Raw genomic sequence first — 18,599 nt, forward strand, 5'->3', positions numbered from 1 at the left:
TATCACTACTATAATAGTTTTATTCAATTGTAGCCATTCTATGACATTGATAAAAATAATAATCCTTTAATTTGTCTGGTGATTTGTTTGTACAAATATAGGATACATCAAGGAGTGAGTAAGGTACAATTACAGTAAAAATAAAGGGATAAAAATGTTACACATGAAGAAATTTGTCCACAGAATAAAGTAAGTGTTTCAAAAGAAACTCACGAAGCTTGCACTAGAAGAGTGAAATAGTCTTTATTCTCTCAACTTCCGGTGGAAGCTTATTAAATAACAATAGGCCCATGTACTGTGGGTCATTAAATAAGTTTTTTGGTTCTTATAAATGTTTGATGGAGGCTTGTAGCACTCCTAGGGCCGGTTTTATAATGTCTGGTTAAACCTCACGTTAATTTAACGTGGAGATAACGGTAACGTGGAGTTTAACGAGAGGTTGGGTTTTATAAAGCAAATCCTACCGCCAGTTGGCTGATGGGAACTTTAACGAGAGGAAAGCGTAGCTACTGTAATTCTCATACCAACAATTGATCGCGAAAAGTGAAACAGACGAATGTCAAAATTGAAAAAAAATCGAGTTGGAGAGTGGTGAAAGAATTGTTTACGTTTGTTTTGAAGTGATGGTTAGCTTTGAAAACGAAGATGACGCCAATATTTTCGGTTTCAATCGTTGACGATCTTATGGTCAATCATCAGTGTGTCGTTAAAATAAAAATACTCGCCTCGAATTGTGAATATTTGGCTAGTGAAAGTGTTAATTGTATGAGTCCTGCTATTCGTGTAAACCATAAATTACACGGAGATAATGAATGACTATTTGTGAATGGATTGAATCAAGGTGGAGTCCCTTTGCAAGAAATAGTGGTAAATTAACCTTGTTTGTGCTTATTACACGAGAACGAAGATTCTCATTTGTATTGTGAAACCAATCGAAATGGTTTTCTATTGAGTAGGCCACCGGTAGGAGCGATTTTAGGAACGTTTTGAGGCTACAATGTAAACATAATGACGATAAATTTTAATCATACTTTTGCAGTAAGATATATCTTCTTAGCGTTAGGATGGCCCCTACGCTAATTTATCATCATCTCTGCGTTCCCTACGGAATTAGGAACAACTTGTTAGTTGTGAATAATCAAAGCCTTTCCCGTTTTCAAAGTACTCACCATGGCCATAATTTAAATAACAAAATTTATAACCAACCACCGTCTAATAGAAAAATTCATCAGTGTTCATTAAAACGATAACGCTCCTGTCACAATGATGTCATTGTTATGATTAATTCATGGTGATTCCTTTGATGATTTTTGTGTTTTTATAGAAGCATTTTCAGTTTTATAAAAATGTTCACAATAAGGAGGTATATTCATCCATGTGCCACTCATGTAACAGACACGAAAATATTTGAGCCATATAATTGTTAGCTAGCAGCAGATATTTCATAACTTTAAATTATCTCATCTTATTTATGACTATATATATATATATATATATATACTGTTGAGAAGCAATATGTCTCATGAAATCCATAATCTCTGGCATATAAATTTTCAATAAGGGACAGAACTAAGTTTAAATTTCTTCATTAGAGAGATCAAAACCTATTGCATGACACCAAGTAGCCCTTACCATTGAAGTATAAAGTTAAACATACTTTGATACTGGCTGTCAATACTGTAGTTGATACTGTAATAGGGATGACTGTGAGTCTTTATGGTAATGCCATTGAGAATGTACTCATTGCCAACATAAAATTGAATGGATGTTCAGAAATCACTGATTATGAACATAGCTTCACAGTCTAAAATTAGAATTAGAGAAGAATGAATAAAGTTTGAATAACTTATGCATAACCCTACCACAGTTACTTCAAGGGCTCATGCCATCCAATTATTGAATAAATGTACACTTTGCAGCAAACCTTTCATACTTTACAAGTAGGCTGCATGTTGTTATGACAATATGCATCTGTAACAAAATATTACAACTCTTTTTGGCTCATAGCTTGGGATGGGGGATCAATTCTTTATGTAAATTTTATTTTTGCAAACCTTGTGTAAGAATAAGTTTTAAGTGCTAACGTTACAAACTTCATATCTAATCAACAGCAAAGGCTTGTGTTGTATTTAAGATTCAAGGGAAAGAGATGGGGTGCAAAGATATTAAAGTTTCTGGGTTCAATTTATAAAAAATCTGTCAAAAAAAATATCTAATCAGAATGAAAGCATTAATTTTCAACTCTCAGTGGTGTTTATGAATACTATACTATATATGTGATAGATATTTTCTTTTATTCTCAGCCCACAAAATATGAAGCTTTCATTGAACATGTTTTAAATATTTAGCAGATTACTAAATTATACAAAGACAGTAGTGGATCCAGGATAGGGACAAGGGGGTGGGCTAGGTGAGGTTAAAATTCCAGCTGTAGTGGGAGTCGGAAATAAACCACCATTCTATCTAGTGTAAAGTGGATACCCAAGGGGAGTAAATTGGATACCCTCCTTAGCCCCCCCCCCTCCATGGATCCGTCACGGTACAAAGATACAGTTATTTATACAGCATTTAAAGAATTTATTTGTATCAAATGCAAAGCATAAGGACTCCATCATGATGACTCCTTCATTGCAACTGTCTTTTGGGATAGGAGTTTTCAATAGAATTATGTTGTTACATGTAGTCACAGTAAGTAATTTTTTTTACTACCTACTTCTGGGGTAATCCTTTTGAATGCTGTACCAAGTCATCTCTGAATGCACCACACTGACATCACTCACTTATAATTAATGTATGTGCTTCCACTATCATAAATGCAATAGTATGACTTCCTCACAGAATTTTACCGTACCATGTTCTATTTATGAAGTGATCATAGAAGCAATTTCCCTTACATCCACTCCACTTCCATAAATCTATTAAGAAAATTTGCCTATGTGACATGAACATAGACTGTTTCTCATTATATACGTTGCAGCTATGCATGTTAAAATATATCTTTAGTGATGCAGATCGCAGCGAGACAGATGAGACAGAGATAATCCTTGGAATAAATAAAAAGAGGAGAATTAAAGGGAAAATCACAGGACCAAAGTGCAAATAGAAGTCTGGTTAAGATATATGGAGTAAGGTTTGCTATGGAACTGGTATTTTTGACCCAGAAGGAGGATAAGAATGTATAGATACAGGAATGTATAGATAAGATTGACAGAGGAAAAGGAAGTAGGAAGTGCTAGACGAGATAAATGAGGCAAGGGAATTAATGCAGGAGATGAATGTGAAGTGTTCATCAAGCTTGAAATGCTGACAACAGGGATTAAGGTAAGGATTTTGAGTAACAAGCAAGGGCAGGGAGACAATGGTTCTGGAATAAATGGAATAACCATGTATGTTACTAAGAAATATGTCAACCTTAATGAGTAAATCACTTATAACAGTAAGGAATGGAATGAGATATCAAGTCATGCATGATTATAAGTGTTGATGATGTTATACCTAATCGATTTTTTGAACGTATGTACTCATTAGTGACAGTTCAATGGATGGAGCATGAAAAAATTAATAAAAGCTACGTATGGGATTGAAATCCCAAGAAACTAACGAGTGTACCAGATATGTGATGTAAATTGGCTGTTATAGGAATATGTCTTCACTTATCCTTTGAAGACTTATTAAACATATTAGTTACTTAAACGTCGACAAGTAGTAGTAAGGGTTAATATTTTAGGAAGAAACCATACCAAGGATCCCACTTAAGACTTTGATAGAGTCATTAGTAAAATTAGACATTGCAATACTTCCACTGATTTTATTATAATAAAAATCAGTGGAAATACTGCAATGTTTTATTTTACTAATATGAAGAACTTCCACCCTATCTCGCTCAATATCATACAAGGTACTTTGAAAGAGCTTATCGATGAAAAAATTTCAGTGGCCACTGATAAGCATAGAAAATAATGAATGGAATGGTGGTGAATGCAGTCATTTCCTGTAAATTCATCCTCATGAGCAAATACATATGTACACAGACAACAGCTTTCCCCAATAGCAAGCAAGAGTAGCCCAGCTGGCTCAATATTGTAAGAAATACAACTGACTCTGATTGTTTCAAACATTCCCTTAGCAGACAATGCTTAAGAACCGTAAAATAATATTTATTTGATTGATCTGGCTTTGATATCATATATTCCATATTTTCCACGAGTCTTCAGGTACAAGGGTCCAAATTCTCTTGAATTAAGGCTCAAATGTATGGAATGAAATTAAACTTTTTCAGGATAAGTATCGAATTGTTTATTTTCACCATATTAAAACATTCAAGCCTGAAATAAGATAAGTATTGGTAACCAAATTGGCACTCTTATATTTTAACATGAGATATCTAGATGGGCACCACTGATTCTATGGCTCTGAAGCTACTTTTGATGGCAGATGCACCACTGATTCTATAGCTCTGCAGCTACTTTCGATGGTAGATAATTTGCTAGGAGGTTTTAATAGTACATAACCTGTGTTTGGCTACGAACAGCACTTAGGCAATAAAGTCGCAATTTTTTCCGTTGAAGGCTACACATTAGAACGATCAGAGAAGAGAAGACTTTCCTTGCTTAAGGTGCCTTTCCAAATCTTTTTCTATCAAAAGGATAAGAGGTCATTACTTTAGTCACAAAACGTACAATAATTAGTAAACTTCCACACTCCAAAGGCTCATTCGCCTTACAAATTCATTGATATATCATACCATCTTATGAGCAAATCAGTCATTCTTACTTTTTTACCCACACGAGCTGTATTGGTTGTATCAATTTGCCTTTCTCAGCTTCCAAAGAAAACTCAAACAGTATCTTGTATACATTACGTACGAAACGTGCTAAATACTTTCTTTTTCACGCAATATTTCACTTGCCTCACTTATTCCTATATATTTATCTCCAAGAAATACCAAGCCGTACACCAAATATTGTTAATGGACTTACCTACAATTTTTATAGTAGTACTTTGACAAACATCCTTTGGAAAAGGAAATACGAAAATACTTTCACCTCATAACATATATCCTCAGAAGTAATTATGAATTCTATAGTGACATCACATGCTAGTAAATCAGAATGCAATCAGTAAATACGATCCTTTTCTCTCTTTCGATTGCCAAATACGAAACTTGGCTGTTCTTCTAATTCAAACTGTCTTTGTAAACACAGACACATTTTGAAATCGTTGATGAAGTCAGCAAAACCAGGTAATAACAGATTTCTATACCTACACTCCTGTTACACCTCCTTCCTTCCCTCCGATATGTAATTCTAGTATTTTTCATCAACTCACTTGGCTGGCACAAATCATAACAAACTCCTACGCCGGCACAAATATTGCATAACTTCAACATTTTCAGGGGTTAAGCACACGATCTCCTACTGCAGTCCATAGAATAGACAATATTATTTATTGGATGGTGATTATTATCAAACTTGAGATGTTTGTAAGGATTTCGTAGCGAATACCGTAGAATAGTGGTCCGTTCCGGATATATCACCGGTCTTATGGAAATATTTCACGTATTACATTGCTATTGTGGTGCTAAAAATATTGGAAATTGATTGCTGATATCGTAGATACGGATAAAAACGGAGGATGCTGCGCTTGGTCGATTATTTCTTCCGTATATTATCGTAGGGTTCTTCAGCATTTCAAAACATCCGCCATTTTCAACAATTTAAACTTCACGTTAACTTTTTACCCGAGGGAAATCCATGGTTTAGCTTGACTACCACTTTAACGCTCAGATTTGGCTTAACCATCGATTATAAAACAGAATTCTGGGACTTAACCGACGCTTAGCTTAAACTCCAGTTTAACCAGACATTATAAAACCGGCCCCTAGTGTAATAACAATGATAATCGTCACTGGTTGCATAATTAGAAACATATTTTTTGCACAAACAATTGCAGCATACATGTACACACCCAGGGGAGAGGTAATATATGCACTAAATTTCCGAAATAGAGGGCGACATGGGGTGTAAACATTGATTACACATTGTCCATGAGGAATATTAAAATATTTCATGAAGATAGATCTACAGTATACGTTTTCATTTCAAACCACGCTTATACCCACCCTCGCACTGCAGGCCTTGCCGAATGAGGCCATACAGTAGGGAGCCACAGTGATCACAGAAAGTGAACCTCTTGTAGTTGTGTACCACAAAGCGGTGGGGCATGTTCACATTAAACCGCGTTGGTTGCTGAAATTAAATTCCAAAGTTAATACAAAGTAGAATGCTACAATATCAGAAAGGCCATGAATGCTTAAGTTTCAATTTTATGGGAGTGCAGTTTTTTTTTGTTATGGATGGGCAACTCGAATAGCAAAACATCTACCTCCAAGAACAATATTAATATTTGTGATCCTCAATGATCGATGAAGATATTGAAATGTTTCCTTGAATATACAGTATAAAAATTTTGCCAATGCTGGTATCAATTGCTTTTTCAAAATCCATATTGATTCATTATTTTTTTTTTCAATCATGGGCAAATTATAAACACACATCAATATCATGCCTGAATTCTGCTTTTTCTGCTCATTCACAATAAAAATATACACAAACTCAGCATTAACTCTTGAACACAAAAAATCCTTACCTCTTCCTGAGAGCTATCGTTCATCCCTGGACATTTGGTCACCACAAATTGGTGGCATCTCTTATGAACAACACAGGTGCAAACTGTAGAACAAACAAAAAGCACAAATAAATATAACAATATGACCAAAGGCAAGTAAACACAATGAGATATGGCCAAGCACAAAATGTGTACAGGACTAAAATGCCAAATGGCATAAATACGTGAAGAAGAAATTATTTGAAAAATTTGGGGAGTTACTGTATTTCTCCAAACATAACCTCTCCTTCTATAATTTAGTTTCTCCCACCCCAATTTCAGTAAGTATGCTACAATTAATCTGAGCAAATTGTCGAAAATACCATTTTTCTATTACTCAGGAAACAAATTTTTAGGTGCTATAAGTTCATTCAGGTTTACTTAAGGCAAAATTAAGGAAACCCATTACAGCCTAAAATGCCTATTTTAACTGTTTAAGCCCCTTTCTACTGTTATAATTTATTCAAGGGCCTGAAGGCCTGTTTACACGATACATTAACAAGTACAGGTTAATGTCTGTTTGCGTGAATGATTTTTGTGGACCAGAACGGAACATGTAAGAATGCATGAACCAAATAAAAACAGGTTCTATTTTCCCTTCATGCATTCGCACAAGTTGGGTGTTTACACGGTACATTTTCGTGCTCATTCTTGGGTTCATACAATTAGACATTAACTCGTACAGATCACTGTATCGTGTAAACAGGCCTTTAAAGAGTAATGTTTTGGTTTCTCTTCCACTCAATTTAAGTTGACATGTTGTCATTAAACTTGTATAAAAATACCATTCTAAGAATAGTTACAAAAAGAGTAGAAGCCAACTAATTGAAATTTTGAGGGCATTTTTCTTCATTTTTAATGCCTTAATGTCCTCCGGTTAGAAATAATGCATTCCAGTATTACATAATCACAAAAAAAATATTAAAATTAGTTTAAAAAACATGAATATTGTAACCCCTGAGAAAAAAATTCTACTATTGAGGTTGTTACCTAACAAAAAGCAGAATTTCTGCCTCTTGACAACAAAGCAAGTGCAGTATAAATATGTCGTAAAATAGTAAAGGAACAGCTGATCTAGATGTATTTGAAGATTATTAAGGACTTTATTTAGAGAGAAAGAAGTCAATTGCAGTTAAGATAGTTCACATTTAATTTTCTCACTGAGGTTACGGAAACCATTGCCTTCACCTCTTCAAGTTTTTGTTATTTGTGTTCAATGTTTGTCCTGGTCTCCACTCTTTAGCTGCAAATTGATATAAATTGATTTTCAACTGGTACTCAGCCATTGCCCTTGACATATTTATAAGAATCTTCTTCACGTCCTCCTCTGTAATCGGTATGACTTGCATGTCACGACAAACTAATTATTTTCCCTCCGGTATTGACTCCCATAGCCCTCGCTTTCAGTGGCGCAGGGGGTTTAGGGGGATAAAACCCATCCCCAGAGCTCAGAGAAATATTTATGTTTAATCCGTTTAATGTAATTGGATTAGGATTGCTTATAAAATTAATCTAATTAAGAATAGAAGTGTTAGGATTAATCAAATATCCCTCAGAAAGCTGTAAAACTCGCCATTTTGAACCATTATTCTTTAAATTTTTCTGGAGGAGGGCCCCCCCCGCAAATCCCGCTTACCCTGGTGGGTATGCAATACCCCCACACCCCTAAGTATTAGTTGTGCCTAAAACCCCCCCCCCCCCAGCCTTAATTCTTAGCTGCGCCCCTGCTCTCTTTAATTTCATAGATTCTTCTTGTATATTACATAAATCTGGATATAAGCGTTAAAACTTATAGGGGAAAGTGCACATTGTTGTCTCACTTCTCTCCTTATATTTTTGTAATGATTGGCACAATAGGAATTCACGCCATATTGCTGTGTTTGAGATAAAGAGTTCTGGAATTCATTATAAATTGATACATCCACATTTTCTACAGCTCCCAGTGCATTATTAACTAATTATTAATATTTGCCATACTAAGAAAAAGCACAGTGCTTCTATGTTGATTGCACCCAGATAGTAAAAGGAAATTTAACTACACACAAAAAAATAGGATCTAGTGCTTCATACTCACCTTGGCATTGGTATCCCTGCTTACCCAACCCCCTGGAAATAAAAATAAAACATAAGTCAACGATTTTATGGTTCAGAGCAGAAGGATGAGATGAAAAAATACCTCCAATGAAAGCAATAATTTAATAAAGACAATCTGAAAACTTGTTTTCCTTGATTTTTATACATGCTAACGACATTCATTTTTAAATAAACAAATAAGGCATTAATTAAACTGCAAAGAGATTTTTCTTCATCAATACACAGCTTTGATGAAATAAGAGAAAGTTTTAGCATCTTATTTTTTTCATTTAAAGTGAAACTTGACAATTTATTTTCTAGCCGCATTTGGCAAAGAAAAATTCAAAAAGTCCTCAGAGAAGTGTACTCTGTCTGAAATATGGGGTGATAAGATAGTCCTTGAATCAGACTTTAAAAATTACAAAAGCCATTAGATAGAGATTTTCAATAATCAAAGCTGTTATTCTAACAGGGCAATTACTTATTCTAATGATCTCTAATCCAAAAGTCACTGCTCAGATTCAATGTATAAGATTGGTAATCTGAACAGAGGTGAGTAATAAATAGCTCAGGGAAATATCAAAGCAATGAATAGCACAAGATATTGGAATCGTCCGCCATCAGCAAGTAAAAAACATGGCGAATAGCATCAAATTCCTTAAACTTCAGTTATGTATGAATTATTAGAAGTATTTTTCACATTTTCATCCAACAACACTTACTTGGACTAACTTTGGTCCATGATTTCTATATTTTCACTCTCTTTGTGCAAATATTCAACATTTTTTGGAATCAAAAACATTCAGAACAGTTATGGCAAGCAATCACAAGTTAGCTCACAGAGCAGGTGGAGTAGATATTGATGATTGATGCATTGTATTTGACAGCATGTAAGATGCACCCACATTTCTGTATGGCACACACAAGAAAAGAAGTCTGTGCAAAGGTGCAAAGCATCCCAACAGCTAGTTAAGTTAGTTCCTTTTACATATTATACTATCACATATATAGAAGAAATATCGAACAAGCTTGATAATATTTTATACAATCAAGCTTCTTCGATGTCTCGCTCCCAACTCCTTTGATATCGCAGAAATGAGCAAAACGATAGTAATAAGTAATATTGTAAACAAACGATAAATGGCATTACATAATAGCAATGAGCTTAATGATAACAATCACAATGACAAAATTCTTCAACTGAATTACAAATATTTACATATTATTTTTATTTTTTTATTTTATTTTCATACCACCGGATACAGCTCTTATTGGCCATTTTACACCGGGGTGTTCAACAAATGTAACAAGTAAACGTACACAAACAACCATGCCCTGGACCGGGGAAACCTACCCAGGTGGGACTCGAACCCGCGACTTCTTGTTTGGCCGGCGAGAACATTACCCTGCCGCCACCGAGGCCGGGGAGGTAACGTTTAGTAAATATAACGGAGTCAGTAATGAACAGTAACCAATTAAGGTCGGACCTTCACATATAAGATGCAGGTGATTTTTTGAGTTACTATTTCGTAAAAAAGGTGCATCTTATTAGCCGTCAAATATGATAATACATTGCTTCTCATGTCTGATAATAATGATAACTTTGTGACCAGCACAGCGGTTTCACTATCTTGTTTTATATGCTATCCCACCAAATCTCGAAAGACATTCTAAAATACAGCAGGATCTTCAGAAATATCGTATATCTCCGAATATAGTCCCCCCCCTAATTTTGAGGCTTCAGCTTTGGGAAAATTTTAAGAAATGCGTTTGTATAATAAGTGGAACTTGGTTATAACGTCATCAAAGGGACCAGAAGATTTTTAACGTTACATCCGAGTGACGTTATAAAAAAAGCAGCCTTAAATCTGAGTGAATACAATACAATACAGTGTCCCTGTGTCAGTGACCTCGTAGAATGTAGGGGTGGGAAAGGATTAGACCCAGGTATGCGGGACAGCCCCCGCTCCCTCCAGACACCAATTAAACAAAAGAGTTGCATCCCCTCACCAGCTCAATGTCCAGCTTGCGACCTGGTTTTGCTCTTGATGTTTCTACACATGGTTTCTATGAACTTGGGACATAATACAATCACACTACCACTATTGCAACCTAAGAATCGCAAAATTTTTGACGCTATACCCGAGCGTCGCAATATTTGTTGACGATATAAACGGGTTTTTGTACAACATAAAATGTTCAATTTTGGCTGGTCTGTATAAAATGTGACGTTAAACCCGAGTTGACGTTACAGCCGATGCCGTTATAACCATGTTCCACTGTAGTCCCCCCTTTACTTTTACCACGGGTATTTTTGGAAAAAAAGGGGGGACTATATTCAGACAAATACGGTAACCAGAGGAGAAACTCTTAGTTTTTAGAAACTCACCAAATGAACTCTCGGCAGTGTGAACAGAATGTAGGCTGCCGAAGGAACGTCGCCATGAACTTGTGACCGTTGACCTGGTGCACCCGCCTCCGCATGGCACCCCTCCGGCGGTTGAATCCCTGCCGCTCCTTGAACTCCCGTGGCTTCTCCATAGGATGTTGGTCCGCTAGTTGAAGTTGAAATCAAGGAAAAATGAAAGTGAGTTCCGTGCGGGGCACTATGAAAATCAACAGCCAATGTGGATGCTTCCTGGCAGTGTGAAGTTTATACAGTGTGGGGATGGACCATTAAAAATACAAGAAAGTCAAACACTTCACAGCATACTATTTGCAATAATACCATATATACATAATATACAGGGTGTCCCATTTACCTTGACCACCCGAAATAACTTTTTGTCCAGATGCAAATTGAAAAATGTGTCAAGCAAATATTCATTAGCCGTCATGGGGACATTAATCAACACGATTGCCTTCCATGTAGCTTTGTTATTTACAAAGATATGAACAGGAGGAGTTATAGGAGAGGAAATGAATTGCCGAATAAAAAATATAGGGTGCCATTTAAAAAAGACATACCGCTGTTCATATTTTTGTAAATGACAAAGCTACAAGGAAGGCAATCATGCTGATTAATGTCCCCCTGACGGCTAATGAACATTTGATTGACACATTTTTGAATTTGCATCTGGACAAAAAGTTATTTCTGGTGGTCAAGATAAATGGGACACCCTGTATCTATAGGATATCCCATAAAAATCAATAAACAATGTGGTTGTAAAAAGGCCAATGGTCAAGTCTTACTTCTTTAATTGCCAAGTTCCCTTCAACAGCACATGATTTTGACTAGAATGATAGGTTGGCACCTTGCACTCGGGGAGAACAAAGTTTATTTTTAGACTGTTGAATTAATATGGAGGTGTAATGAAAGCACATTCTTTAAGTATAGCTAATTTCAGCTATTAAAGAATAATGATTACCTTAAAAGTAGCGACAACTTACACATTTTTTGCAGTATAAAATGACAAATGCTAGAATGCAATAAATGTCATAGATAATATTATTTACTAATATATTATTCTACATCTTATCATTTTCAATAATTTTTAATTTTGATGCATTATTTTCTTTTCTTTCCTCTCATTAGAGGCAGTAAAGAGACCAGAAGAATGTAGAAGTCCAAAGAATTATGAGTACAAAGATGATAAGAGCCAATGAAGATAAAATTATTGAAGAATTATTAATTCAATCATTTTGGGAAAAAAATAAGTTTGCAAGGGAGTATAAATGACTGAACTTTAAAAGACAGCACTTATTAATACATACTTGATACTAACAGTTAAAAATACTGATCAGTGTGTTTAAATTTTTCTTAAGAGTACGAAAATCCTCGCACAAACTAAAAAAAAAAAATATAGCACCAAATTACAAATAGACTAAAATGAAAAATATCCCTTAAAATTAATAAAATTTTCATCTAAAAACATTCTTTGTGGATGGTAATTGCCATGATACATTTCAAAATCATGTATGAAAAAAATGTGATTCAAAGGTAACATGACAAATTTTCAAAGGAAATAAAATAAACGTCACATTGACACATCATTAAATTTCAAAATCTCATGATAATAAAAAAAAAAATTAGCTGGCAGAAGAATTGAAATTGAACACTTACAACTTTTCCAGATAGCCCAACAAGAATCAAACACAAACCAGGGCATTTCTTCACATAAACATAAAGATTCAATACATAAAGCAAAATATCATGTTACATAGGTCCACTTCATTGTGGAACGACATGGCAGGAGTCAAATAATTGACTAATATTTTCTCCAATGGTTTCCTTGCATATATTTCTTACTTCATGACATCCTTCAAGAATTATTCATATATCCATTTCCAAACCTATATTGAAATTTAAAGTAGTTCTCCTGCTCATGAGTTTCAATATCCAATATGAATTATGAACAACATTAAAGAAGGAAGCTCTCAGTAATTGATAAAATTAATTACCTGTTGATGTCCATTTTAAATCGATCTTAACATGTATTTTTCCATGAGGTTCTAATTTAATCTGGAAAGAGAAAGAAAAAAATGGTACAATTAATTCAAAATACATTGGGTAGTAAAAAAAGATTAATTAATTAATTACCGAGACAAATATAATGGACATTACAAGAAACTCACTATGCAATGACACAAAGGCCTACAGGAGATAAAGCATTGTCAAATTCTCTTCCGTATTAGGGCATTTAAGGTTGTATTTTCCCAGAAAAATTTTTAAGTAAGAATACATGAGTACGGTAAATAATGATTAAGTATACATTTACAATTGCTTAATTCCACCATCATGAAAAAACTTTCACCAGCTTGATATTGCACATTCTTAAAGCCTTCTTAAGACATGTAATTATTAATTAGACATATCAGTCAATTTAAGTCATTTTTTAGTAAGCAATCCATCGATTTTCCACCTTAATACGAAGTGCGTGCCTTGCACTTACGTCGATGCTCTTTTTTTTAACTTGATTAAATACGTAAACAGATACGCCACTTTACACACACTACCGTTGAGGCAGTTGGTCACAACAACAACTCGGATCACTGTCATCAAATTGTTTATATTCGTAACTGAGGAACCCATTAATTACATGATTTTCTGCTAGTTGGTTGGAGTTGCGCTTGCGCGCCACGACTCATGAGGTGCGTGGCGCTAGTGGTCAAGAGCAAGCTCCTCATGAGAAACTTTCGATAAACTTTCGACCAATATTTTGCCCTAGAAACGCATGAACTTCTTACATTATCGAAGTTAGAAAAGGATTTCGGCCCGCGATGCATCTTGGAAAGTTTATGAGCTACGCCGACTTTTAAAATTAAATCATCAGGGTCGAGTTCATGTTACGAAATCGCAATTTTTGTTTAAACCAATCTCAATTACGAGTTTCGTCACTAACAACGACGACGCAACTGCCAGAAAGGTTAAATTAATTTAAGAATAGGATTTCACAGACTTTGACAAGATTTCTCTTTGGTGAGTAAAAAATTACGCCAGGACATAGCCAACAACTCACGCTCAATCGAAGGTATAGAATGAAATCTTCGGCTTCGAATTGATAAAAATATGGTCTATATTACAATGATTGTGATAGTACATCAAAGTAGAAATTTGAATTGGTTTTGCAGTTAGACGTTCACAGTGATATCGCTAAGGTGATATTGCGAATCGACAAACAGGTGCTTTTTCCTCTTCTCACTTCAAAATGAAATTTTCATAAAAACATAAAAATTCCGGGTTCTGAAATAATGAAAATTTAGAAGTAGTACGGAGGATTCCAAAAAAACATTTAGGGCCTTCTTTCGATTCAAAATTAAACCAAGATAAGAGACTAAAAACATTCATTATATATGCTCAGCAAATAATGACATGCTGAAAAAATATAAATTTTAAAGATTAGGTAGCGAAGTTGTTGACTTGTGGGAGACTTAATCATATGCTCCAAACTGGAGCAAAAATCTGAATCAGGAATTTGCCGCTGAAATGATTACTGAGATTACGATTAAACTTAATGCCTTAAACTTGAGAAAGAGACAACATATATCACGCAAAAGGGAAAACTGCCGAAAGGTTAAATTAATTAGAGTATAGGATTTCACAGACTTTGACAAGAAACTTTCGCCGTGCCACACGTTTTACCACTTCTGTCAACCTCAATCAGACTCGAGTCCGTAGTGGGGGTCCACAACAGCTCTTGACCACGGCAGCAGTCTCGTCAATTCAGCACGTACATGCGAGATTAGGACGACATAGCCAAGGAGATGTTACCCCACACTCATTAGGCCACACCTCGAGTAGCTAAGTCACGAGCTTTCTGCCCACCAGACTTAATATATAGAAGAAAGCACAGCACTTCTGAGAACATAGTTATCAAACGCTTGCAAAAAAATGTTTGAAAAGACAACGTTACATCGAGACTCAATAGTGATTCGGAAGCTGCTCGCACTGGACAACAAGACCAATTTGGAACTCTTAGGACAGAGGCGAGTTTTCGAGCGGACACGATAAATGAAGTTCGCAACCCCGCATCGCATCTTTAAGACTGAAGCATAGGTCACCATTTAACGTGGCCCACACAGGCAATAATACTTACTTAAATTCATATTGCCAATTGTTTATTTAAAAAAAATATTAGGTCAAAATATAAATAATGGCTTCCGACGAAGATATAGGTACTAATTTTAACATGCCCGAAATCATGAAAAGGTTATCTAATCCTGCGCGATAGAATCAACATCTGCCTTTCTTGAATCGCTGATCGAGGCGGTAATTTCTTTCAAATTTAGTAAGCTACTAAAACTCAAGTTTACCCCTAACCATAGCATTTAACCAAATGTGAATATTTTACCTAGTCCAGAAATCCAGTGGAGTGCTTGCACATTTTTTTCATAACGATTGATGCCCCAAAAAAATATTTGAGGCATCAATAAAACTCTTATCATAAAATGTTAACCCCGTAATACTTCGCACTCATTCAGTAATAAAAGTTTGAAATTCATACTTCAGACCTTCTGCTTAAACGAACGGTCGCAATCTTCTTCGTTGAGTGACGTAAGCAGGCACGTAGCCAGAAATTAGCTTCGGAGGGAGACTTGGTGGTATGCGGGTTCCCTATACTGATAGCTTGTTGTCAATACGCAATCGGAAGTGAATACATTTCAATAACCCAGCGATACATTCTGTGTGCATAATGCCTAGAGTTTAAGTGAAAAAGAAAAAAACGAAATTAAAGTGTCAGAGGACAGGTGCTCCTGGGCAGTGGCGCCGACTCCATGGGGCCTGAAGGGGCCCGAGCCCCCTCAAAAATTCGTTAAGGGGGGAGGAAATACGTGCCAGGCTTGTCAATTTTCCCCGGAGTGTCGAGTTATCGAGAGTAGAGTTTACAGGGTTCTAATGTTGACAATGTGACTCTTCTAAAATGCTTTTTAAAAACTCAAAAACTCGCTATTTTTTAAATTTCCCGGGGCAAGACCTCAGTATGGGCCCCCCAATATTTTTTATAAGTCGGCAGCCCTGCTCCTGGGCTAGTGGTTTCTTGAGCAGATGCATCGCAGATCGGGGAGGTGGGGAGGTATGGCTGAAGCCCCCCAAAGCCAATCCCCTCCCTGACTACGTGTCTGCTCTCTTAATACCTAAAGTCGCCAAAATCTGATCCCTGCAAATACTCCAGTTGTTTCTGCGAATTTGTCGAGTAAATTATCAGCCAAAATTTCCAGAAAATCGTCACAATCTCAAAAATCAAAACAAATTCGCGAAAGGCGCCAACTGCATGACAAGGAAGAAAAGTTCGTGGCGTCATCAGAGGTCGGGTTAACTACACGATTAGCTCTCTCTCTCAATAGAAGATAGGGTATATTCCGCACAGTGCTAATGACGATCCGACAGTCGCCATCAGAGACATCACCGCGCCTCTATCCGTGAAATTATGAAGAATTTCGGCCTTTAACTAAAATAGAGAGCCAAGAACAAACAATGGAAGGATTCAGATGTTTACTATTCCAACCCCAACAGAATCGCTAACGAAAAAAATACTAAACGACCCTAACGTCAATACCTACACGGAAGGTCCAGCTGTCTTCCATGGTTACACACGATTCACTTTGAGGATGTTCATAACACAAGAAACGAACAATTTTAATCTAAACGTGACGACGATTACGCTTCGAAGGCAGAGGTGACATAAAAATTAAAGTCAGTTCGATTACTACAATGAATAGCTCTGATAAGAGTTTCCTAGTAGGGATGGGTTACTTTTCCCTACAATCCTACATTAGGCCATTAATTAGCGTTGTGGAGATGCTCGTCGTTTCATAAATCATTCCCTGAACCCATAAACAGACGAATGTCGTAAAAACATTCCGCTCCGTTTCCATAGCTAGGCACTACTCCGTTATTCCAAGGTATTGCGAAATTCCTGCCACGAGAAAATAAGTTAATGCGATACCACACTCAGGGTTATAACGGAATCTAGATTTTTAATCTCCCATGACTTTCCGAGATTATTTTTCCAAATAATCTCGCGACAAAGTAATAATAATTTTAAGTACAGCGGATGGGAGCAAGTCGATACTTAAGGATGCTGAACACCAGACCAGAAAACGCCCATGCAGACTTATCCAGTCACTGTCTTTATTGAAGAATTATAATAAACAATAAAAGAAGGTGAATCATTACCCCCCAAGCGGGCATATTTTTGAATTTTTTGTAACTTACAACTCATATAAAAATGAAACTATACTCTTGAAATAATTATCAGGGAGAATGGACTGCCTGTATCTAAAACATAAAAATTTAATGGTAAAAATATAACCTGCCTGATAACATACGAAGTTAACTTTACCCAGTTTCCTATATCAAATGCTGCCTCAAAATCCACGAAGCTGGCATACACGTCCCAGTTATGTTCTAGTTTATTCTTAAATAGGATCCTCATTACAGCTATAACAACACCGGTTGACTTTCTTTTCCTGAAACCGAGTGGAACGTCGCCAAAAATAATCATTTTTACTCGCTTCCATTTATCTGTTCTAACTTCTTTGAACCACATCCGCCGCAAGCGATATTAGGCTAATAATCTTATGGTCGCCGCATACTACAGCTCTCTTCTTTTTCGGTAACGGAATCAGAACTGCCTTCAAAAATTCCTCAGGCCAGTGAGTAATACGTAAACACAATGAACATTATACGTAAACGTAAAATCGCTAGAACGGCTTACTTCATGTTTCATTTCCAATTTATATTTTTGTTCTGACTGCATTTTATCCGTACTTTTCGTTTTCTTCATTTTTGAGCATAGCTTGACCTGAATTTCTTAGCGGTAAGCACTTTGTATTGTTCTGACATTGCATGAAAATATTACATTAACCGTTGGCAAGTTTTGGATTTTCTACGAAATTGTATTTGTGTTGTGGTCACGGGTTGCATAGAGCGATGCAAGCTGGTGGGAGCACACCACCAACACGAATGCGCACGCATTTTTTATATGTCCGCGTGGGGTTCCTGTTGCATGCTGGTGTTTGGCCACCCCCTGCCAAACACCCTGGAGTTAGCTCGTAAGGAATTATGAAGAAGTAGTACAAATAAGTGGTCATAATTCTTCTTCACTACGTGGCGTAGACTTGAAAATAACGATCACCTATATAAAATTTGTTGGCTAAGAGAGCATGCCTGTTACTTTAAAGATATTTTCACCAGCTATGTTGTTCAAGCACTTCGACCATGCAAACCAGTCTTCGCTTTGAAGCTCTTTTGAGTCGGCGCGCTCCAAATCTGAACGCGCCGATTTTAATTTGTGACTTAATAATGACTCATAGCTTCTCCACATTCGGGGAGGGGCTTAGCATAAACACATTGGCGGGAGACTAGCCACGGGGCAGAAGGATCTCAAAGGGGGTAGAGGGGTGGATCCACAGATCTT

The 18,599-nt window shown here is 36.2% G+C and overlaps 1 protein-coding gene across 1 annotated transcript in view; it reads right to left on the reverse strand.

The window, feature by feature from the left end:
- Positions 1 to 18,599, reverse strand: part of LOC124168284 (protein kinase C) — a 105,905-nt gene that overhangs the window by 36,976 nt on the left and 50,330 nt on the right. Inside the window, exons 2-6 of the mRNA XM_046546433.1 lie at positions 13,141 to 13,201; positions 11,129 to 11,294; positions 8,741 to 8,772; positions 6,649 to 6,731; positions 6,122 to 6,248 (exon numbers count right to left, since the gene is read on the reverse strand). Of these exons, the coding sequence (XP_046402389.1) occupies positions 6,122 to 6,248; positions 6,649 to 6,731; positions 8,741 to 8,772; positions 11,129 to 11,294; positions 13,141 to 13,201 (469 nt within the window). The remainder of the gene's footprint in view (positions 1 to 6,121; positions 6,249 to 6,648; positions 6,732 to 8,740; positions 8,773 to 11,128; positions 11,295 to 13,140; positions 13,202 to 18,599) is intronic.

Source organism: Ischnura elegans, chromosome 11, assembly GCF_921293095.1.
Source record: "Ischnura elegans chromosome 11, ioIscEleg1.1, whole genome shotgun sequence".
Lineage (NCBI taxonomy): Eukaryota > Metazoa > Arthropoda > Insecta > Odonata > Coenagrionidae > Ischnura > Ischnura elegans.